The sequence below is a fragment of the Cucurbita pepo genome, chromosome LG19 (assembly GCF_002806865.2).
Source record: "Cucurbita pepo subsp. pepo cultivar mu-cu-16 chromosome LG19, ASM280686v2, whole genome shotgun sequence".
Taxonomy (NCBI): domain Eukaryota; kingdom Viridiplantae; phylum Streptophyta; class Magnoliopsida; order Cucurbitales; family Cucurbitaceae; genus Cucurbita; species Cucurbita pepo.
Window position 1 is genome coordinate 3999665 of NC_036656.1, and position 23581 is coordinate 4023245.

Consider the following 23581-nt stretch of genomic DNA (forward strand, 5'->3'; position numbering starts at 1 on the left):
ATCATCATAAAATAAGATCTACTGTAGAGTTTCATAGTATTTGGAGGTCATCTAGGTCATGAACCGTAGGTAAATATCTTTAAGGGATTATGGTCATTGATTTACCTACTTATCCTTATCTATTGACCACTAAATTTCACATATAATCTAAACATACTATGATATGCTCATCATTAAAATTTCATAGGCATCAGTCCTCATTTAGTGGATTATTTTAACGTTCCTTAAATCCCAAGCAATTTGGTCAGGACTCATTCAAGGCCTTAACTCATGGTTCTTTGAATTTTTCTTTCATATATCCTTGTTTCATACTTGGTTTAGGGTTCATATGGAAATACAAGCGATTCCTACAAGTATTTCTTAACAAAAAGTTCAAGGTGGCTACTTACCTCGTCGTCGATGTTCGGGACCTTCGTTCTTGAGCTTCCGGTATCCAAATTATTTCTAATTTCCTTCCACAGACTCCTTATTGTGTATAGTTTATAGAATCATAAAGTTTGTTATGTGAACCGGTCTGGAAGGGGGGTTAAAATTGAGAAACGCCGAGGGAAGGTCGAATTTTGGGTTGACTTGGGCGGTTCAACTGAACCGGCCACGTCATCGTCTTCTTCCTCTGGACAGGAAGAAGACACGTGCCTCCTTTGCGCCGCCGTCTGAAAATCGACTTCCACCACTCCGATATCGCTGTTTCTCCCCTAGATTTCTTCATGAAACGTAAAGATAGTATTACAAGGAAGAGCTTGGGATTGGTTTTCTACCTTTTCGTGTATCGTATGTTAGGCTATGGAAGCTCCGATATCGTATGTTGCTACTTATTTATAGCTGAGTCAACGATTATACATAGTAAAGTTATATTTAGTAAATGACATATAAATTGTTAAAAAGGTATAAGTATATAGGTTAAATAGTTATATATAGTATATGGTTATATCTGGTAAAGCTAAATATAGTAAGCTAAACCATATATATAATTCTGTAATTGTATTATCTGTATTCTCTCTTACTATACATACTTGAAAGTCATCAATATAAATCCTTTAGCTAGAGTTCTCCTTGCAATTTCTCTATCATGTTCTTTGTGTTCATCTAGATCGAGTGTGTGCGTTGTTGTGCGATCCTAACATCATAGCCTAAGATATTCGTCTCCAAAGTTCGTCCAAAATCATTTTCCTCAGGAGCTAAAACAGGGGATTCTTGTTCCGATTATAGGGATTTTCAAGGCCTGATTTCTCCATGTAACCTCTTTCATATCCTTACCCCAAGCTATAGGAATTGGTTTGGAGGAACGTCTTTGANCGATGTTCGGGACCTTCGTTCTTGAGCTTCCGGTATCCAAATTATTTCTAATTTCCTTCCACAGACTCCTTATTGTGTATAGTTTATAGAATCATAAAGTTTGTTATGTGAACCGGTCTGGAAGGGGGGTTAAAATTGAGAAACGCCGAGGGAAGGTCGAATTTTGGGTTGACTTGGGCGGTTCAACTGAACCGGCCACGTCATCGTCTTCTTCCTCTGGACAGGAAGAAGACACGTGCCTCCTTTGCGCCGCCGTCTGAAAATCGACTTCCACCACTCCGATATCGCTGTTTCTCCCCTAGATTTCTTCATGAAACGTAAAGATAGTATTACAAGGAAGAGCTTGGGATTGGTTTTCTACCTTTTCGTGTATCGTATGTTAGGCTATGGAAGCTCCGATATCGTATGTTGCTACTTATTTATAGCTGAGTCAACGATTATACATAGTAAAGTTATATTTAGTAAATGACATATAAATTGTTAAAAAGGTATAAGTATATAGGTTAAATAGTTATATATAGTATATGGTTATATCTGGTAAAGCTAAATATAGTAAGCTAAACCATATATATAATTCTGTAATTGTATTATCTGTATTCTCTCTTACTATACATACTTGAAAGTCATCAATATAAATCCTTTAGCTAGAGTTCTCCTTGCAATTTCTCTATCATGTTCTTTGTGTTCATCTAGATCGAGTGTGTGCGTTGTTGTGCGATCCTAACATCATAGCCTAAGATATTCGTCTCCAAAGTTCGTCCAAAATCATTTTCCTCAGGAGCTAAAACAGGGGATTCTTGTTCCGATTATAGGGATTTTCAAGGCCTGATTTCTCCATGTAACCTCTTTCATATCCTTACCCCAAGCTATAGGAATTGGTTTGGAGGAACGTCTTTGAGTGTGGGACCTTAATTTCCAGAAATCGTTCTCAATATGCAACTCACCCGAAACACCAGATTTTTAATCTCTTAATACGACGTTTCGACTCTTGATTCCTTCATATAACTTGAGGGTAATCTTGTTTAGAAACTATAGGAATAAGTTTGAGAAGGCATGGTGGAGAATTGCTCTCGAATTTGGAAGAAACCCGAGAGTAGGGGACCCACAAACTAAACGCTCATAACTCTCGAATGGGTGCTCGACCTTGCTCGAGTCTTGTTCCATATTGTTGCCCCTACTTCAAACTTTATAGGCGGAACTTAAACCGATATTGAAAGCTCCATAATCATCGTGAATTGATGGTTGGATTTTTTGGAAAATCCACAGGAAATATCTACTCCGATCAGAGCCTCACCGACTTTGGTTTTGCATAATAGTCGTTGGATGTGATGATCTGTCCATCTTCTAGATCATAACCAATTTTTGGGAAGATCCAACGGCTGATATTTGAGTTTCAAGAGATTTTGCTCAGATTGCCACTGTAGATGCTCTGAGTCTGATTAGAGTGGCATTTTCGTAATTATTCATTCTTTCAAGGGTATTTTTGGTAACTTGCGATTCTATAATTTTTCTAAATATTCTTCCTCCATTGTTGGTCATTTTTTGCCGCTTGAAATTTCTTCTAGATAAGTAATTAAAAATCGGGAAGATCCTTGATAATTGGAAAAATGACATTTTTGCCCTTTTCACTTACTCTCCCATTCCAATCCTTTCCATACGTCTTAGCTCCTTAACATTACTTGTTAGGGTATAAGAAATCTTCATCCTTGCTTAATCCTTTAATTTCTCCCATTTGATCCTTTGGGTCTTACATGGGCGCCTTATTCTTATTGGATCTAATTCCTTCATTTATGGGGTGTTACCGTGTATTTAAAAATGTCCATGAGCCTAGGACAGTGTATTTTTAAGTTTAATTTACAAATACAAAACACATAGCTTTTATATAGTTTCAAAATTTGAAAACCCTCGATCTTAAATGAGAAATTTCAAAAGGGGTAACTTTCATATTTTACTACCATAATTATTCCGGTGTAAATGTAACTCTAAAGTAAATAAGAGTCTTGAGTCCATTAAAAAAAGCACGGTAACTCTAGATTAAGATCATAATCATCTAAAAATAAATGAAACATGTTTCTTTTTTAACGTGACATGAATTGCAACATTTTGTGATAATTTGAACAACATTTTCTTCACATTTTTCTTGAAGTTTATATTACATAATTAATGCTGGTTCGTATCATTCTCACTTCTTCAAGAGAATTCGTCTGGGAACATTCTAATAAATTTAATAATATTTCATAAATTTAATAATAAATTCTAATGAATAAATAATGTTGCGCATAATTTATAAAAACTCAAAATTTAATATTACATCTCAATATTTTAGATTTAAAATAAATAAAGGTATATATAATAAATTAGTTATGGACAGGAACAAAGAATATAATAAATGATTCTAATAAATTCGTTATGGACGGGAACAAAGAATATAATCCCGATCTCGGTAAATTAATGGAGAGAAATATTTTCTCACACTCTCATTTCCAATTGAAAATGAGGATTTTCTTCAAAATGATCGTGTTTATGTTAGTTTTGAAATGGTCAGCTCATAAATTTAACTCCGTTTTTAATTTAATAATACGAAAGCTAATTTGAATTTACGGATAAATTAATTAAGGAAGCAAATAGTATTATACTATTTATAATAATTATTATTTGATTCTTCAATAATTCCATTTTTATATAAAAAAAATAAATAAATTAAAGTTAGTATTGAATTTATTAAAAAATTAATTATTTTTAAAAAAGAAAGGTGGCTGTTTTTACCAGGTGATTGGCGGCGAGTTTTATGCACCAAAGTTGGCAGTTTTGTGGACCTCGTGTGCGCCGGTGGCCCGTAGTTTTGGTCGCCCATTGTATCCAACCGCTTCCGATTCTCCATTGGCTGAGCGTTAGGTTTTAGTAACGACGGCCAGTTTATTACGCTTTCAACGGCCATTGGGTGTCATCATCATTCACGCTTCTTTTTTATTTTTTAATTTCAATTTATTTTTTTAAACAAATATATATTACATGAATATTCTTNTTTTCTTCAAAATGTTGAATAGAAAGTCAGCTGACATTAAATCAAATTTAAAATATAATATTGTAATTTTCTTGATTAAAAATTTGGAATATTCCAATAATATGCTTCTTTATTGAATAAAGTCAATTATAATATTATTTAATAAAAATGTAATTTAATATTTGATGCTTAAAAGGCAGGCGTGGATGCTCTTGTCACTTTTTTTAATTGCTCATCTCTATTAATTTAATATATTTTTTTAATTTTTTAAATATTTAATTTAATATATTTTTTAAAATGGATTAAAATATTTCTGTGGCCTAAATCAACGGAGCGGATGCATTATCACCGGTTATGAAACCTAATTCGAATCCAACGGCTGAGATTGTTCTAAGCAACTACTAATACGAGGCGTCTGTACGTTCACAGAAACACAATCAATTACAACTCTCTCCACTCTTCTCTTTCTGCTCTCCATTTCCTTTGATCTAATTTTGAATTTTTTCGCTAATGGCTACGATCCAATCCGTTAAGGCAAGGCAGATCTTCGACAGCCGTGGAAATCCCACCGTCGAGGTTCTAATCTCTGTCGCTTTCTACTTCAAATTGTTGATCTGTCTTCTTTACTGTTTATGTCTTGTCATCCTTCTCGATTTTCAAGATTATCGATTTGAATTGCTGAAATCGACTGGTGGATTTGTTAGATATAGATCGATCGGGGTGCAATGGTTGTTGATTTTGTGGTTGATTGTGACGAGATTCATAATTTTTCTTTGAAGATGATGTACTATTTCTATTTTTAAGATCGATCTCAGGTTGAGATTGTTGAATTCTTATTTTGTGTTATCGTTTTAGGTTGATCTTGTGTTGTCTGATGGAACCTTGGCTAGAGCAGCTGTTCCGAGCGGTGCATCTACTGGTATGATATTGTTTTTCTCCTCCCTGTTCGTCTGTGGTCTGTTTACATTGTTCATTTCTGTTTGGGTTCTACTTAGGGCAAGCTCTTCGATCTAACGATCTGTTGATTTAGAGTCCGGTTTTATACCTAATCCTTTTGTTTCTCAAATTTCTCAAGGTATTTACGAGGCACTTGAGTTGAGGGATGGAGGATCTGACTACCTTGGGAAGGGTGTGTCAAAGGTAATGATTCAACAGTTTTCGTCATTGCATGGCTTATATTTTCTTAGATTTAGTTGCTGGTTATGCTCGTGTCTGTGGATTTCACGTTCCCCTTTACTTGTATGCTTTTGTAGGCTGTTGAGAATGTCAATGCCGTTATCGCCCCTGCTTTGATTGGAAAGGTTCGTTGATTAGCTATTCTCTTGATTTTTTGTTGCATTTTTAATGTCGTACATATCCGTGTTCAATATATTGACGAAAGTTTTTTCAAAATTCTCTTTTCAGGACCCAACTGAGCAAGCCCAGATTGACAACTTCATGGTTCAACAACTCGATGGAACTGTAAACGAGTGGGGGTGGTGCAAGCAAAAGGTATTGGTTAGCTTTCCTTTGTCATTATATTTTGTAAATTCGGAGTTGATATTTATAAACGGCGACATTTCAATTTCCAGCTTGGAGCCAATGCCATACTTGCAGTGTCACTTGCTGTTTGCAAAGCTGGTGCTAGCGTGAAGAAAATTCCTCTTTACAAGGTATTTTCTTCTAAAGGGATTAGAATGTCAATGGCTAGAAGCTTGATGATGCATATACTTTATTACATCACTGATGGGATGTGAATATCAAATGATTTCAATTTTCATATACTTGTTTATTTTTGATGCAGCACATCGCCAATCTTGCTGGTAACAAGAACTTGGTTCTTCCCGTTCCTGCATTCAATGTCATCAATGGTGGATCACATGCAGGAAACAAGCTGGCAATGCAGGCATGCATCTGGACTTTTTCTGATCCATTTATTTGTTGACATATCTAGACTGTCTCTGACATATCTTGTCTTCAGGAGTTCATGATTCTACCGATTGGAGCTTCTTCATTCAAAGAAGCCATGAAGATGGGTGTGGAAGTTTACCACACTTTGAAGGTTGGTTATAGTTTTTGTCTTAAAAACAATTCAAATGCATGCATTGCTGTTATTTTCTAGTTCAATACCCTAAGCTTTATGTTAAAAATTGCAGGCTGTCATCAAGAAGAAGTATGGACAGGATGCAACAAATGTTGGTGATGAAGGTGGTTTCGCCCCTAACATCCAGGTGCTTCATTCGTTTAATTTTATTTTTCCATCTCATTTTGCTATACGGTTATTCGTTTCCTTTCATTTACACCTTTGCATGTCATATTCACCAGGAGAACAAGGAAGGTCTTGAATTGCTCAAAACTGCAATTGCCAAAGCTGGTTACACTAGCCAGGTTAGTTTTTATAACACGTTCAATGTTCTTGCTGATCTATCATATCTATTAACGGCGGGAGTGTTAAAACTTTTCTCTTATTATGTTAGGTTGTTATTGGAATGGATGTTGCCGCATCTGAATTTTATGGGACAAACAAGACCTATGATTTGAACTTCAAAGACGAGGTAGGTTAATTAAGTCAAGAATGTCTACATTAATCACCATAGCTGTGGACAATTTGCAATGAACAATCTCAATTTATTTACTTGTGATTGTATTGGTGCAGAACAATGATGGCTCACAGAAGATCTCAGGAGATGCTCTTAAGGATCTGTACAAGTCTTTTGTCTCTGAGTATCCTATCGTGTCTATCGAAGACCCATTCGACCAAGATGACTGGGAGCACTACGCAAAGATGACCAGCGAAATGGGAGAAAAGGTTCAAATTGTGGGAGATGATCTCTTGGTTACCAACCCGAAGGTAAGAATGGCTTTTATTTGGTTCAGGGTCACATGCAACTATTATTGCATACTGAAATCCTTCAAACCCTTTTAACATTTCTGTTTTCCCATTGTCATAGAGGGTGGAGAAGGCCATCAAGGAAAAAACTTGCAATGCTCTTCTTCTTAAGGTTAACCAAATTGGATCCGTCACTGAGAGTATTGAGGCCGTGAAGATGTCAAAACGTGCTGGTTGGGGAGTGATGGCCAGCCACCGAAGGTTTGGAAATTCAACATTTTTGTTCTGTAGAGATATGGTTTTTTCTCTTCTTTTTATTAGAACTGAGTTTTACTTGGTTGCAGTGGAGAGACCGAGGACACTTTCATTGCTGATCTGTCTGTTGGTTTGGCCACGGTATGTGTTGTTTCATTCTTCAACATGTTAATCTCAGATCTCTGTAGCGGTATCATTTTCATTGATTGATTGAATTTTGGATACTTTTGTGTTCAGGGTCAAATCAAAACCGGAGCTCCATGCCGATCGGAACGTCTTGCTAAGTACAACCAGCTGTTGCGTATCGAAGAGGAGCTTGGGTCAGCTGCAGTGTATGCTGGAGCTAACTTCCGCAAGCCTGTTGAGCCGTACTAGATGAAGCTGGAAAGTGTTGCGAGAATGGATGGGGGTAGTTGTTTTGTGGAACTCAGATAATCCCAATTTTTACCTTAATAAGTTCATAAGAGTTTTGTTCTGAGAGGTTGAACAATAGTGTGTTCCAAGAAGGTTTTTTTTTCTTTGTCTAGTAAGACATGATGCGTCATGTTGTAGTTGCGCATGGCTATGATTTTAAATGGACGAGTTCCTTTTAAAGCTTGTTCAACGTGTTTTTCTCAATTGCCTTGTTCTCTCCCTTTTATCTCTTGCGTCAAATGTTTTTTGGAAAAGCCCTGTTAGGGTCCTTCTTGTGTGGAAAACGGTGTGGCATTTGTTCTAACTCAATAAACAATTCAGTCAGCCATGGAAAATGATTTAAGTCTTTGTGGAAAATCAGTGTGAAATACGATAAATAACGTACTAAGCTTAAGCTTAAATAAAAAAAAGAATAACATAACGTAATAAGCTTAAATAAAAAAAACGTAATAAGCTTAAATAAAAAAAACGTAATAAGCTTAAATAAAAAAAACGTAATANGTGCACACTTTTATTAACACAATAGGAAAACCACGTAAAAGGAGTTTGGAAGGGACATGCGACTATGGACAGCGCATTGAATAAGCATAATTGGGATGTCCAACATGCATAGGCAATACATTTTGTCCAACATGCATAGACAATATGTTTTGGGACAAGTATGAGCGTGATATTGGGCAGCCCAAAAAAGTCTTAAAACTAAAAACTGGTTAGACTACTAATAAGGCAAGCATGCATGAGTCTGTTGCTGAGTGATGGGCATATGGGGTCATTTGGATGCTAATAAAAAATTGATATGAATTTGTTACATCAAATTTAATTTATGTTTTAAAGTTGTAAACTAACGTAATTTAACAAAAAATTGATATGAATTTGTTACATCAAATTTAATTTATGTTTTAAAGTTGTAAACTAACGTAATTTAACTTTATAAAAAATAGAGATATTTAAATAATGTAAGTATGTATTGGTTTTAAAATTGTATTAAAATTTGCAGGCTGTGGGGTTCGAACCCACGCGCACTTGTGTGCAGAAGATCTTAAGTCTTCCCCCTTAACCACTCGGGCAAACCTGCCATTTGGTTTATGATATTATTGTTTTTTATTTAATTATATATAATTTTTTTAAAAAACCTAATCATTAAAACCAGATCAGAGAGAAGAGGAAGAAGCAGAACTCTGCCGGTCTCGAGCAAAAGAAAAATGGCGGAACACTTGGCTTCAATTTTCGGAACGGAGAAGGATAGGGTTAACTGCCCCTTCTACTTCAAGATTGGAGCCTGCCGACATGGAGATCGCTGCTCCCGGCTTCACACTAAGCCCAGCATCAGCCCTACACTTCTTCTCTCTAACATGTATCAGAGACCTGATATGATCACCCCCGGCGTTGACCCTCAGGGCCAATCCCTTGATCCTCGCAAGGTCCAAGACCACTTTGAGGTTTCTACTCCCCCTTCATTCTCGCCCTTCCCTTGATTTTACATTTATTTCTTGGATTTTAAACCTTTTCTTTCCTTTTTCGCGTATGGGATGCAGGACTTTTACGAAGATCTGTTCGAGGAGCTGAGCAAATACGGAGATCTTGAAAGCTTAAATATTTGTGATAATTTGGCTGACCATATGGTGTGTTTACATTTATCTTTTAAATTGAAGCTATATTGGGTCCTGTGTTACTGACTGGTTTGATTTGAACTCCGTCGACAGGTGGGCAATGTTTATGTTCAGTTTAGAGAAGAAGAACAAGCTGCTAATGCGCTTCATAATCTTAATGGACGTTTCTATGCAGGTTTTATGTCTTTTTCCTGCTGAATTTCTTTTATGAAGGAACCAATCCTGTGGATGCTATATGAGTACTCTTGTATTAGCTTAGTGTCATGAACATTCCTCAGGACGATAAATGCAAATTCGTTCTTGTTAAGTCATTCTAATGTAGATTTAGTGAAATTTAGTTTGGATTCCTGGTTCAAATAAAGGATTTATCTCTTATATATATATTTTTATCATATTTCTTGGCACATCACTAGTCTAACTTTTACTAGAGGAAAAAAATAGTTTCTAAAACACCATGTATATCGGTGGTTGGTCGATTCAATGCTGATAATGTAGTCATGTGTTTAAGAGCTCAATTCGATTACATGATTTTCATTTTTGGATGTCAATAATGTCCTGAAGTTGGCTTGCAACTTTGGAGGTTTGATGGAGTTTTCCCAAATATAAAGTATGGGATATTCGTGGGTTTATGTTATTGTATCGTTGTCGTTAAGATTTAGACTGCAGATATCCACTTTGTCAATGCTTGCTACGTACTCTTCATTTTTATTTATTTAGTTTTCTTTTGTACCCATGAAGTCTTGATATGTAGTTACTTGGTCCTATTTGTGAAATTTGTAACAGGGCGACCTATAATTGTTGACTTCTCTCCGGTGACGGATTTCCGAGAAGCTACTTGTAGGCAATATGAGGAAAATGTATGTAATCGTGGTGGCTATTGTAACTTTATGCATCTGAAGAAGATTAGCAGGTAATATCGTCGTCACGACCCCCTTGTTTTTCTGAAGAGGAATTGGTTACCTAATGATCCATATGCTCTTTGTTGTAATTTTCCATGTGTTTTTAGAGAGTTGAGAAGGCGTTTATTCGGGAGGAACAGGCGCAGGCGTAGTAGAAGCCGAAGTCAAAGCCAAAGCCCCCATAGACATCATGGATATGATGAGCGTCCACATGGTGGTCGTGAACGTGGATCTAGTAGAAGAGATGGAGACAAGGACCCTCGGTACCATGATAGAAGCAGGAGGCCTAGAAGCCGTAGCCCTAGGCATAGAGGGGGACGGAGTAGGAGCCCGGGAGGAAGGAGGAATAGAAGTCCTGGCAGGGAAAGTAGCGTTGAAAGAAGGGCTAAGATCGAACAGTGGAACAGGGACAGGGAAAAGGCAGACAATGGGAGTGGTCATCAGGATGATGGTGGAAGCAATGACCTTGTACAAAATGAAGATGAATTCGATCCTTCTAAGCAGTACTAGAGAACATGATGGATGCTGTTGCTTGCCTGAAAGAGACATTACTGGTTTGTCTCTGTCCTTTTCTTGGTTCGATTTAGGGGCCATAGTAGAATCCTTTCCCCTTTATCAAACAGCCCATTTTCTAAAAGAAGTAGCTCACTGCCCATTTCCACTGTGCAGGTGGAGGACAGGTTCCCTGTCACGTGTTATTGAATGTGAATTTTCCAGTTTTGTTAACCTCGTCTCGGTCGCCTTAGAAAAGAATAAATAGGATAGAAATAGTCGTTAGTGAGTAACGTCGAGGAACCTTCTAGTATATTTCAAACCATTGTTAAATCGATCACAGCTACCCCTATCCATCGTTCTTTGTGTCGTTCCTTCGTTATAAACTCTACCCACATACACCTTAGTCGCAAGCCCTTCATGTTCATGGGAATCAAAGGATAAAACAAAACCTGATATCATAAGTAGAATGTGTGCATGTAGTGCTTAGCCTGCATAGGTCTTGAGGAAAGACTAAAGAGGAAGGCCAAAACTTTAGGATCAGTCATGTTTGCTGATGATTACCACTTTCTTAAACAGGTTAATCTATGAAATAATGGTTAATACATATTCTATCCCTCAAAATTTGACCTGTGTTGTGCTGTTCCCAACTAGTATTTTACTTAAACTTTCAACTTGTAGATATATTCATCATACTTAAAACCGAAGTAGAGATCATCGTCGGTCTTTTAATGTTATTGACCCCCGTTCTGTATATTGATTTTTCAAAATCGTTCTTACATACGTTGCGAGTTTTGCAGGTTCAGGATTTCCTGCTTGCCCAAATACTTCTTAGGAAGCTTACCATGGTATTCATAATACAGGTTTGGCTGTTATCTCTGGAGGTTTTTCAGGATGTGGTGAGATGTTTGGTTGGAAACATGAAGAAGGAAGCTTCTTCTTTAATCTTGTGTAGTGCTGAAAAATGATCACTAATCCATAATCAACAAACAAGTAAGTTCAAGGTTTTCTGTAGCGTTGCTTTCTTGCTTTGAATTCTGTTGTATTTCGGATATTGTATTGACGTTTTCAGAAATGAATAATAATACTATGGAGCTGTTATTTTTGATTGTGTGTTGTGATGAGTACTAATGTTTCATTTTGACTGGGAATGTCTCCGATTCTTAATCATCCACCGTTGTAGTTGGCTATATACACTGCGATAACTGATACCAATGGCACATGATCGCCATTACTGGATTATTATAGATTTCATCAATAAATGTAACCACATTTATTATCACTAATATATCACTATATTTCATGTTCATCATCCATAAATTGATATCACTGATTCATGTTTATGATAAATTGATATCACTGATTCATGTTTAGGGTCGATAAATTGATAGATGAAAATACGCGATAGACATGTTGTAACAGTCCCATTAGACATGTTGTAATAGTTTAAGTAGATATGTTGTAACAGTTCAAACCAACCATTAGTAGATATTGTCCTTTTTGGATTTTCCTTTTTGAACTTTCCGTAATATATCACCGATTCATGTTTAATGTACTATGTTAATTGATAGATGAAAATATGCGATAGACATGTTGTAATAGTCTAAGTAGATCTGTATCATCGATAAATTGATAGATGAAAATATGTGATAGACATGTTGTAATAGTCTAAGTAGATATGTTGTAACAGTTCAAACCCATAGCAGATTTTGTCCTCTTTGGGTTTTTCCTTTCGAGCTTTCCCCAGCCTAAGTCTAACCACTGGGTTTTTCCTTTCGAGCATTTCCTGTAACAGCCTAAGTCAACCACTAGCTGATATTGTCCTCTTTGGACTTTTCTTTTTCAGAGTTGATATTGTCCTCTTTGGACTTTTCTTTTCTAGAGTTGATATTGTTCTTTTTGGACTTTTCCTTTCGGGCATGTGTTCACACTCTTATAAAGAATGATTCTTGAGTTTGAGATAACTTTACGAATCTTAAATTTTTTTCTCAATTTTCTATTATTTTAATCCAAATTGTTACCTATGCAATTCGTTCGAAAAAATAGTCAAAACATACATAAGTCAACATGTTTAAAGTTTGTTCTCTAAATTTAATTATGGACTGAAAAAAAAAACATTATTAATGACAACAAATGTGGGGCTGCCAGATGTCAAAAAAGCGTTCTCTTGTAAAACTCAACTCCCACCCAATTACCAACATGATAATATCCTTTTTGGAATTTAACGGTCAATAAAAAATTTGAATTTTTGACCTTTTAATTATCGAATTTATCGAATTTTTTATTTTTAATTATCGTATTTATCTCTATTATTTAAATTATTTGTACTAATTATTTGTTGATCAGCTCTAAAAAAAAAATCTACAAAAGTAGGATATAAAAAGAAATTAGCGTGAAATGAAATAAAATTGTGAGTAAAATAATATTTAAAATTTAAAGAAAATGAGATTAAAATTATAAAATTGAAGGAAAGGTACAAAGGTGACACCTTTTCCCATGCAAATATTATTTTACAACGAACGTGCAATCCAATTATCCAATTATCCAAATTTCGAAAAAAAATAAAAATAATAAAAAAAATAAAAAGGACGAATAATTGGAATTATTATCAAAATTATATTATTGTATTTCACCGGCAGAGTAAGTTGTCGGTCAAAACTCAGAAGAACTTCCAAGGACTAGAAAGTAGAAAAGAAGTAAGAACTGTTCGAGTGGTGAAAGAAAACGATCAGAATCTGAAAGCTCTGTTTTTGTTGTTTTTTCTTTCTGCATTTTTTTTCTTCATTCTACTTCAGCTGTTTTGGATTTGAAGCTGCTCCTCATTTCATCAACTGTTCTTCCCAATAGTGTAATTCTTTTTGTGAATAATCATGCTTAAATTATGAATTTGTTTGTATAATCATGTTTTAATGTGCTAATTAGCTTAAGTTTTTTTTTTTTTTTTGTTTTCTCTTCTGGATTTTGAATTTTATTTCGGAAAGTCGTTTAATATTTAAGCTTCATGGAAGAGGAGAATTGCATGCAACACTACTAAAATCGATATCGTTTCTGTAGGATTTTGATGCGGAAACAGAGCTTTGGATAACAGCTTCGAACTATGAGTGTAGAAAATCCATGGATTCCTGCGACTCCGGTGAAGCCTTCGCGAAGGCCATTGCATGCGGAAGAAAATCAACAGAAATCGGATGGATCTACTGAAGAAATCGAAGCTGGAAAAGTACTTGCATGTTCCGATGCTTCTGATTTGGTGGTGGATTTGAATGAGATGAAATGGATTGGGAACGAGGCAAGTTCTTGTTCCATTTCTGCTTCTTCCGATAAACCGGAGTCCGTTTCACAGGGTAAGTCGTCCTGCTAAATGATTTTGATTGATTTTTCATCTAGGGCTGGGCGATTCTAGATTTTAGTTTACCGATCATTATGATCATTGAATTTGATAGCTCAAAATGGCGTTGAAATTGAGCTTAGCCCTAATAAGAAAGGATTTGTGCGAGTGAAATGGCTTGAGCTTGTTGAAAATGTTCATAGCGAGGCGGATATGTTTGTTTTAGGATCATCAGTTATGGTTTCATCAATCTGTTTCTGTGCATTATCAGTATATTTGTGTTACTGTTTGAGGTTTTCAGAGCAAAATGAACTAGAAACGGTGCCACGGTCTCGTTTGTTAAACCATAGTTTTTTTATCTTCATTCATGATTTTGATGTTCTTTTGGATCACGAAACTCTGTCAGGTGAACTTTGTAGTAAGAGCATGCCTCATTTTGTACCCCCGACACCGGATAAGGGGGCTAATGTGGAGCTCAAACAGTTTGTCGAGTCTCAAAGCACACTAGCAGGAGGAAAAAAAGAGGAGGGCCAGGAAGAAAATTGTAGAACTGTCAGTATAAGAACAGACGAGGATGGCCTCGAGCAGGAAGGTTGTGAGCTAGTCTTGGATTCATCTTGTGCTCCATTGTTAACACCGATTATGTACAATGAGAGCTCAGACAAAGACGTCGCCGTCAGTGGGAATGAAATAGCCAAGTTGAAACAGTATAAAAGAAAGCACAGGCCCAAGGTAATTACAGAAGGCAAGCCAAGAACGTCTAAATCTACCATCAAGAGAGCAGCCAATTCCCAAGAAAACTTGAAAACTAAGAGGAAATACGTCCGAAAGAATGCAGTCCACAAACCCCTGGAAAGTCCTCGTGAACTAGGAACTCTTAGTCCGGTCACCCCAGAAGTTACTGGTTCTAAGGAAAACTCAACAGGTCTAAGGACGTACACTCGAAAGCGTGTAGTCGACACACCAGAAACTTCTATGGTGAAAACAGGAGCAACTGATGCGGAAGTGCAAAAGCGGAAACGTAGTAGGAAAACATGTAGGAGGAGTTTAAAATTTGACAATGAAGGAAAACAGAAAGATGAAAACTCTTTGTTCGAGTATTCGTCCAACACTTCGGGATTGCTGGCACATATTTTAACTACTGAAAGTTACCAACCGCATTCCATGCTGAAGCAAAGGAGAGAAAGTGACGCAGTGTTCGACCACAGACAAGCTGGGATGTCTTGTAACCCAAATCCTTCAATGAATCACCAACCAGAAAACTGCAAATGCCTTCCTGAAAGTCAAGTATCGAGCGTTGAAGTTCCAATTGAATATAGCACAGCACTGTTAAAACTTAAAGTTAATCACCATAAGAATCACAGAGGGACGGGGAAGTCCAATTCGACTAGTCATTTGTTATCAAGTTCAAAAGATTCATTCTGGAGTAGTACGACCGTCTCAACTGAGAGAAAAGAAGCAAGGGGTTTGAAGAGAAAATGTAGTCACAATATCAGACAAGATTGTGTCAGAAGTTTTGATTTAATTGAGGAATTTTATAACTCGATTTATGCGTCTCAGCTGCCACACGCAGAGTACTTCTCTGAAGAGAAAATTGACGAGGTGCAACATTCTGGCCAAAATCCGTGCACATCAAATGCCAGCTACTCGATTCCTAGACCTCAGCCTCACAGTTGCTTAATCCCATGGTCGGACCAGAGCAACATGCGGTCGATATATTCACCCAAACAACCATCAGTGATTACTGATCTTCAAAGAATTGAGAATTCTCACAGGCATCACCCATCCTCAGGTGCCCAAGTTGACAAGATGCACGCAACAGCAGCGAGGAAAATACAAAAGCCGCACCCTCTTACTAAACGTTCCCATATGCATGGAGCAGACCAGCACCCAAAGCTTTCGTCATATTGTCACTGCCATACTTCCCAATTACCTCCAGGTTCGTTCCTCAAAACTAATTCCAGTTCTTCATCAAGGTCGATTATTGATACTTTTGTTTGCAAGAGTTCAAGGGAAAGAACTGTTCCTAATAAATTTTAGTGTGGTGCAGTGGCGTCTTGGTTGGAGCTTTTTACCAATGCCATGGTTGAAGAAATGAAGATTTTAGACATTAACAGAGAAGGAAAAATATCATTATATGAGGAACATAATGAAATGGTAACTTACAACATGCAGAACCAAGGGCATAATGCACTTGTTGTGTATAGAGGAGATGGCTCTATAGTACCGTTCGAAGGTTCTTTGAATCCTGTCAAAAAGCGAAGACGATATGCCAAAGTTGATCTTGATGGAGAGACGATTAGAGTCTGGAAGCTATTGATGGACAATTCCAATAATGAACTTGTCGATGGATCAGATGAAGATAGGGACAAATGGTGGGAGGAAGAACGACGAGTTTTTTCTGGACGAACGGACTCATTTATTGCAAAGATGCATCTAATACAAGGTACAATTATATGCTTCCAAGCATCTGCATTTTTGCAGGGAAACTAGTTTTTAAAATTATTAAAACTTTAATATTAACGCAATAATTTTACAGGAAACAGAGGCTTTTCTCAATGGAAGGGGTCGGTTTTAGACTCGGTGATTGGAGTTTTTCTCACCCAGAATGTCTCGGATCATCTTTCAAGGTGAACTATAGTTTTCACACGCAAGAAAAGAGAATAATTAAATATCGTCTGACTGTTTGCCTGCCTCTTCCTTTCAGCTCGGCATTTATGTCACTTGCTGCTCGCTATCCCTTAAAATCTAGAAGCCTCGACGAGTCAAGTGTTGATGAACGCACGAGCTTGGTAGTCAATGAACCACAGGCTAATTTGTGCAGAGAAGAAGATAGTGTAGCATGGGTTGAACAGATTTCGGATCAACCAATTTATAAACAGAATTGCATGACCATGTGTGGAACTGGCCAAGATGAAGAAGATTTTTTCATCAGCAGTGAATCTTCAAGAAGCAACACATCTGGGGTTTCCTCTATGCATGAATACCAGTGCTCAACCGTGTCTTGTGTTAGCCAAAATATAGGTAAATTGGAAGACAGAAGAACGACAGCGGAGACCAATACTATAGTAGAAGCACGTACGTTGGGAGAAGAGAAGACTGCAGATGCTGCTATATTATCTAAAACGTCAACTGTTTCTGAAGATAAAATGCCCTGCTTGAAAAGCAACTGTGGAAAGGATCTGTCATCAAGAGATATTAGTGTCAATGGGCCTGATTCATCTGTGGAGGTCGTACAGACCATAGAAACAAATAAGCTGAAGTCAGACTCCAAAATTGCTAGCGGTACCGACTCATCCGATGATAAGTCAGAGGGTACTTGTACGTCAGAAGAGAAGAACGTTGATCAGATAGAAAAAAACGACAATGCCGATTGTCATAAATGTCTCTCAAAAGAATCTCCTAGTCATTCAAGTAATCTATTGCAGAAAACTTCGATCTTCGGAGTTACGGAAGTTGAATGCTTTGAAATGTGCGGAGAAGTCGCCCCGTTTTCCTATGTTTACAAAAGAAGAGATGTATATGATACTAGTGAACGTACACAGACACTTGACTCATTATCTCAAACTACTATCCTCAACACCGACGACCTTCAAGCTAAAGGACACCCCGGAGAATTGTGCAATCTCAGTCAAAGTGACCAAAATGTGATATTCCAGTCTGAAGGAAGATTGATTGCAGTGCCCCATGATATGGAATCACAGGATTCAATGGGCAACCGGGAAATACATCAAACTCTGCCAAATTCTTTGGTAGATAACGCTCTAGATGTTACCGGGAAGACAGAAGAACCAGTTCAAAATGAGCATGACCATTCACTTAGTATTAACTTCGATGATCCAAAAGCTGATACGCTTAAACCAAACAGAGAACGAGTAAAAAGGGAGAAAAGGGTTGGTGTTGACTGGGACAACCTTAGGAAACTGGCAGAGGCGAGTGGAACGAGAGAGAGAACTACAAATACAATGGACTCATTGGATTGGGAAGCTGTAAGATGTGCAGACATCGACGAGATCGCTTACACCATCAGAGAACGAGGGATGAACAACAGGCTTGCAGAAAGAATTAAGGTACCCTTTAACAACTATGAAAATGAAATCCTAATTCCTTGGATCATCATCTAAGTTATTCTGAATTTGAGCAGGATTTTCTTAACCGTCTAGTGAAAGATCACGGAAGCATTGATCTCGAGTGGTTAAGGGACGTTCCACCCGATCAAGCAAAGTAAGCTCATTTGTTTCTTTTTCAGTTAAGATCGAAAGAAACCGAACCCACAAACATTATATCTTTCATATTGCAAATACTGTTCGCAATATACTAAAATCTTTAGGCTTTATACTACAAACGTGTAGAGAATATTTACTCAGCGTAAGGGGGTTGGGATTGAAAAGCGTGGAGTGTGTACGACTTCTTACCCTGCAGCAGCTTGCTTTTCCAGTAAGTTCAAATGAGTAGCTTTTCCGTTACTTCTCGGACAGATGTAAATGCCAACACATTTTTACTTTCCCCCAACAGGTGGATACTAATGTCGGGCGGATAGCTGTAAGATTAGGATGGGTACCCCTTCAGCCATTGCCAGAATCACTGCAACTGCATCTTTTGGAGCTGTCAGTAATCAGTATGCGAGCTTGTATCTTAAAATTCTTAGAATTAGTACGCTCTTTGAAACATTAAATAATGTTTTTGTGCCCTTGCAGATACCCAGTTCTTGAGTCCATTCAAAAGTATCTCTGGCCACGGCTGTGCAAGCTTGACCAAAGAACATTGTAAGATATTCCCTTTTTGATATCAATACTGGTTTTTCAACTGACATTTAATATTCTGGTCTCATAGGTATGAGCTGCATTACCAAATGATTACATTTGGAAAGGTAATTATTTTACAATGAATTGTTCTTTTGATATGTGGTTTGTGTTACTGGAGATGAACTAAGCAGCATACTCTGGTATAGGTCTTCTGCACAAAAAACAAACCAAATTGCAATGCTTGTCCAATGAGAGGAGAGTGTAGACATTTTGCAAGTGCTTTTGCTAGGTTTGCATTTCTCACTTCTGCTGCATCCATATTGCATATGTTATTACGAGCGAGCCCTTCTCCTGTACATTTCCCGAGTGTGCTCGACTTGGTCCCGAGGTTTCAAAATGTTACACTTTTACCCCTGAATTTGGAGTTTAGTCTTCATTTGGTCTCTAACTCAACACTTGCAGGCAAAAAGGTAACGGTTTAAAACCTCGAGATCAAATTGAAACTAAACTCAAATGTCAGAGGTAACAAAGCAACGTTTTGAAATCTAGAGACTAAATGGAAACTATATTCGGTTCTTAAGTACGAAAAGGGTATTTTTCCCGATTCTATATTCTAAACATTCCTACAATAAAAACTTTGTGATGCACATAAACAATTATCTAAAATCTGTATTAATATCTTGAAATTTGTATTTGATACTCGATTAAGTGCATACGAATTCGTATTCACTTTCGAAACCTTTCATGAGATATTTCAACTGTTTAGTGCATTTCATATGCATAAACTTTTTGAAGTTACTGAGTGAACATAAATGCAGCGCGAGGCTAGCACTGCCAGCGCCAGAAGAAGCGAATTTGATTAATGCGGCCGAAATAAAGGCTGATATAAATCAGTCTGTAGTTGTTCATCAACAACCGTTGACGCTCACTCAGGAGTCAGAGCCAATTGAAAGTAATCAGCAATTAATCACTGTTAAATCTGGAGGAAGTAACAACGAGCCCATTATCGAAGAACCAGCTACACCGGAGCCAGAATGCCCACAGATTTCTGAAAACGACATCGAGGATACATTATATGAAGACCCTGATGAGATTCCTACAATAAAGCTTAATATTGAAGCATTCACTAAGAACGTACAGAATTACATGCAAGAAAATATGGAACTTCAGGAAGGTAGCATGTCGAAGGCGCTCGTCGTCTTAAGTCCAGAAGCAGCATTGATTCCCATGCCGAAGCTTAAGAATATTAGTCGACTGAGAACGGAGCATCAAGTGTAAGTACGCAGTTCCCAGCTCTAAAAGATTAAATCTTTAACCAGGAAGTCTTATCTTTTAAAGGAGTAAAAGGAGAAACAAAGTAGTGTCGAAATTGTTAGATTTACTAGAATTGCTATCAGTTCCAGAATCAGGCTGTGATTGTATTTTACCATCATGCAGTTACGAACTTCCAGACGCTCATCCTCTTCTCGAAAAGGTTAGCTACTCCTATACATCTAGAAGCTGAACTGTTTATTCATACATGCTCTGATTTAATATTGTTCAATTGTTTTGATTCGTCTCGTATGAAAGTTAAAGCTGGAGAAACGTCAACCAGATGATCCGTGCTTCTACCTTCTTGCTATATGGACACCGGGTAACGATGAAATTTTAACGTCGACCAGATGATCCATGCTTCAAACTTATGAACTCGTTAATGCTCTCTATGTTTAGCCAAACAATTCTATGCGATAAATTTGATGTTATTTCATCAGGTGAAACAGCAAATTCTGTTGAACGACCGCATACTCAATGTCGTTCTCAAGAAAGCGGTGGACTGTGCGGAGAAAAAGAGTGTTTCTCTTGCAATAGTGTCAGAGAAGCTGATTCGGAAGTGGTTCGAGGAACACTTCTGGTGAGGATAGGGGCAGCTAATATACGTAATTATCCCCATACGATATCTAAGCTAACCAGTTATAGATACAGATCCCGTGTCGAACCGCAATGAGAGGAAGCTTTCCGCTAAATGGAACTTACTTTCAAGTGAATGAGGTACTATGGAATTCTAACATGGCTTATCATTTCACACCAAGTTTTAAGTATTGCAACGTGAAGCCGAAGTAACGGTGGAATCATTCTTATGCAGGTATTTGCTGATCACGATTCTAGCCTTAACCCAATAGACGTTCCTAGGAATTGGTTATGGAAGCTCTCGAGGCGGACAGTGTACTTCGGAACCTCGATACCGACTATATTCAAGGGTATGTATTGTGAAGGGTAATGGTTTCTTTTACCATGTTTCTTTTATTAACACTTGGGTGTGCACTTTTCATGTATTAGGTTTATCAACAGAAGAGATTCAAGGTTGCTTCTGGAAAGGTAAATCTTTGGCTGTTTAAAATTATTTACGAGGCTAAATGAGTCGATTAGCTGTTATAATTATCTTCGTGCTCGTCCATCTCAGTCGAATTCTCCATGAGACCATTGAATTATGTTGAACTCACCTCGAGAACCAAGTCCCTTGGAAATGGCCTAAGAGGCCAAAAAATTCTGCCAAAAGTTTCTCCCTCTCTCTAAACTTCGTTGGACCGAGCCTTTGAATCTGCCCAAGTTCACCGCTAGTAGATATTGTCCTCTTTGGGTTTTTCCTTTCGGGCTTCCCTTCAATGTTTTTAAAACGCGTCTGTTAGGGAGAGGTTTCTACACTCTTATAAAGGGTGTTTCGTTCTCCTCCCCCGACCAAAGTGGGATTTCACAATCCACCTCCCTTCGGGGCCCTGACACTCGTTCCCTTCTCCAATCGATGTCCATACCCTTATAAAGGGTGTTTCGATCTCCTCCCCAACCATGTAATGGTTTTGATAGTAAGGGGATCAACCGTTCATTTGAGCTGCAAAAAGATTTTCACCATTCTCAAGACTCTTTCTAGCTATACAGAGGATAGATATCACATTCTGTAATTCTCATGGAAGCCAGAATCATGTGCACTAAATGAACTGTGGCTCAAAAGATAGAACTATGAGAAGCATCCTCATAGAAACTTTCCACAACTCGATCCCGACACCATGTGTCTAAACTCATTAGCTTAACCTCAAGACACTCCGAGCTTTTTCGAGCTATACAGAAGAGGATATCACATTCTGTGTTTCTCACAAGTGCGTGACAACGATTTGCAGGTTACGTTTGTGTTAGAGGTTTCGATCAGAAAACACGAGCACCTCGTCCTCTGATAGCTAGATTGCATTTTCCAGCTAGCAAGTTGACTAAAATCAAAGGTGGTAAAGACGGGCAAGCCAGATGATTAGCAGACAAAGTGGTGTAAATGTGTCAATAACCATATCCCATAAACTAGGAGTGTCTTTCATCATATGCCAGTCAATAGTGAAATGGTAAGATCTAATCATGTTGTATTTTGTATTAATTTAGTGTATGTATTAGTAACGTGAAGCTCGAGTTATGAGACTGCTAAACCATAAAAAGAAACTGAGACGGTTCGGGAGCTCCTACAAATGACACAAATGCTCGCTCGAGTTAAAACATTTTATTGAATATATATCAATGGAGTTTTTTAGTTTAAAAGGAAAAGAATCATTTCAATGAAATAATGGAAAAGAGACTAATGCTCATACATAAAAGAAAAGTACTAAAAAACTCTATTTTTCCATCGTAGATATTGTTCTATTTGAGCTTCTCTTTCGTGTTTTTCTTCAAGTTTTTAAAAACGCGTCTATTAATGAGAGGTTTCCACATTCTTCTCTTCAACCAACGTGGGATTTCACAATTCACCCACTTTAGGGGTCCAACGTTGTCATTGGGACCCCTCAATCCACCTTCTTCAAGTCCCAACGTCTTTGTTGGTACACCGTCTTGTGTCTCACTTGTGTGTCTCATTTACAGTATTCTAATTTATGAGTGCATCTAGTTGTCGAGTTTGATATCTTCATGACAATACAACAACTAACCTAGGAAAGTGCGAACTCCATAATCCATATAATCAATAGTATTACTCATCCATTACAATTCTTGTTTACGTCAACCTCTTAATCGGGCTTTGAAATTGTTGATATCACATTGTTTATTTTTCCTTGTTGTGGAAAAGTTTCTGGTACCATTGGTCATACCGTGTTCAAATTGTTGATAGCATGATGCTTGTACCATTGCTCAAGAATCCATGTAATCAATAGTATTACCCATGCTCGAACCCTTGACCTCTTTCAATCATGATGTCGGGAAAGGGTTCAGCCTAAGAGGAACAACACATCCTCCACTTCAAGCACCCCGCTGTAATGACTGAATCACTCTTTAGATCTAGTCGGTGGAAGGAAAGGTCGGTGACAAATTTGGAGAGTTCGAATTCATGGGCATAAAAGGAAACTTAATAAAATATTAGGCATGAAATGTGAAACATGATGTCTCTCTAAGTTGACTATCGAAACTTGAAGCATGCCCTAAATATGGCTACACACGACATAAAGTAAAGTAAAATTTTTTAATAATTCAATTTATACGTCAATTAAATCCTTTTTTATAATAATTTTTGAATATGATTCAAAAAAAATTCTTTATTATATAAGGCAATAACAAATCATCTTTTGTCATATATAGTAATGACATAATGTTTGTATTGACATTGCGAATAATGACAACTAACTCAACGTGTTCTTTATTAGAATTTAAATTATGTATAACGACATTTATATTAATTTATGAAATATGTATAACGACACTTATATTAATTTATACAAATAAAAAATTC

General features: G+C 37.2%; 3 protein-coding genes and 1 non-coding gene across 5 annotated transcripts; 3 read left to right on the forward strand and 1 right to left on the reverse strand.

The window, feature by feature from the left end:
- Positions 1 to 4719: 4719 nt before the first annotated feature.
- On the forward strand, positions 4720 to 7982 carry LOC111781810 (enolase 1-like). Its single transcript, XM_023662518.1, has 15 exons — positions 4720 to 4876; positions 5156 to 5219; positions 5376 to 5440; positions 5554 to 5601; positions 5705 to 5791; positions 5872 to 5952; positions 6084 to 6185; positions 6261 to 6341; positions 6436 to 6510; positions 6605 to 6667; positions 6757 to 6834; positions 6936 to 7130; positions 7231 to 7370; positions 7454 to 7505; positions 7602 to 7982. Exons 1-15 carry the CDS (start codon positions 4811 to 4813, stop codon positions 7737 to 7739), a joined length of 1335 nt encoding a protein of 444 aa, XP_023518286.1. The 5' UTR covers positions 4720 to 4810; the 3' UTR covers positions 7740 to 7982.
- Positions 7983 to 8770: 788 nt separating this feature from the next.
- On the reverse strand, positions 8771 to 8853 carry TRNAL-UAA. The gene has a single exon. It is a non-coding gene; the product is annotated as a tRNA-Leu (tRNA).
- Positions 8854 to 8951: 98 nt separating this feature from the next.
- On the forward strand, positions 8952 to 11887 carry LOC111781637 (splicing factor U2af small subunit B-like). Of its 2 annotated transcripts, none has more exons than XM_023662326.1 (6): positions 8952 to 9217; positions 9314 to 9400; positions 9482 to 9563; positions 10172 to 10298; positions 10395 to 10841; positions 10957 to 11887. In XM_023662326.1, the coding sequence occupies exons 1-5, from the start codon at positions 8981 to 8983 to the stop codon at positions 10795 to 10797; spliced, it is 936 nt and encodes a 311-aa protein (XP_023518094.1). In that variant the 5' UTR covers positions 8952 to 8980; the 3' UTR covers positions 10798 to 10841; positions 10957 to 11887. The 2 variants fall into 2 exon arrangements, with proteins under 2 accessions (XP_023518094.1, XP_023518096.1); XM_023662328.1 differs by having other exon boundaries at positions 11643 to 11887.
- Positions 11888 to 13480: 1593 nt separating this feature from the next.
- On the forward strand, positions 13481 to 22327 carry LOC111781976 (transcriptional activator DEMETER-like). The gene is made up of 20 exons (XM_023662728.1): positions 13481 to 13627; positions 13834 to 14120; positions 14511 to 16043; positions 16155 to 16550; positions 16644 to 16734; positions 16812 to 18174; positions 18249 to 18328; positions 18457 to 18541; positions 18620 to 18711; positions 18802 to 18870; positions 18938 to 18974; positions 19056 to 19138; positions 19668 to 20123; positions 20287 to 20323; positions 20419 to 20482; positions 20601 to 20740; positions 20812 to 20877; positions 20972 to 21086; positions 21166 to 21204; positions 22002 to 22327. Exons 2-20 carry the CDS (start codon positions 13877 to 13879, stop codon positions 22124 to 22126), a joined length of 5115 nt encoding a protein of 1704 aa, XP_023518496.1. The 5' UTR covers positions 13481 to 13627; positions 13834 to 13876; the 3' UTR covers positions 22127 to 22327.
- Positions 22328 to 23581: the final 1254 nt, after the last annotated feature.

Excerpts from the sequence above, each read along its gene's own strand:
- LOC111781810 (XM_023662518.1), top strand. The coding sequence starts at position 4,811 with ATGGCTACGATCCAATCCGTTAAGGCAAGGCAGATCTTCGACAGCCGT. Across the intron at positions 6,186-6,260 it reads GAAACAAGCTGGCAATGCAG|GAGTTCATGATTCTACCGAT; the intron begins GCATGCATCTGG and ends TCTTGTCTTCAG. Across the intron at positions 7,506-7,601 it reads TGTCTGTTGGTTTGGCCACG|GGTCAAATCAAAACCGGAGC; the intron begins GTATGTGTTGTT and ends TTTTGTGTTCAG.
- LOC111781637 (XM_023662326.1), top strand. The coding sequence starts at position 8,981 with ATGGCGGAACACTTGGCTTCAATTTTCGGAACGGAGAAGGATAGGGTT. Across the intron at positions 9,564-10,171 it reads TAATGGACGTTTCTATGCAG|GGCGACCTATAATTGTTGAC; the intron begins GTTTTATGTCTT and ends AATTTGTAACAG. Across the intron at positions 10,299-10,394 it reads CATCTGAAGAAGATTAGCAG|AGAGTTGAGAAGGCGTTTAT; the intron begins GTAATATCGTCG and ends ATGTGTTTTTAG.
- LOC111781976 (XM_023662728.1), top strand. The coding sequence starts at position 13,877 with ATGAGTGTAGAAAATCCATGGATTCCTGCGACTCCGGTGAAGCCTTCG. Across the intron at positions 18,712-18,801 it reads CAACTGCATCTTTTGGAGCT|ATACCCAGTTCTTGAGTCCA; the intron begins GTCAGTAATCAG and ends GTGCCCTTGCAG. Across the intron at positions 19,139-19,667 it reads TTTGCAAGTGCTTTTGCTAG|CGCGAGGCTAGCACTGCCAG; the intron begins GTTTGCATTTCT and ends ACATAAATGCAG.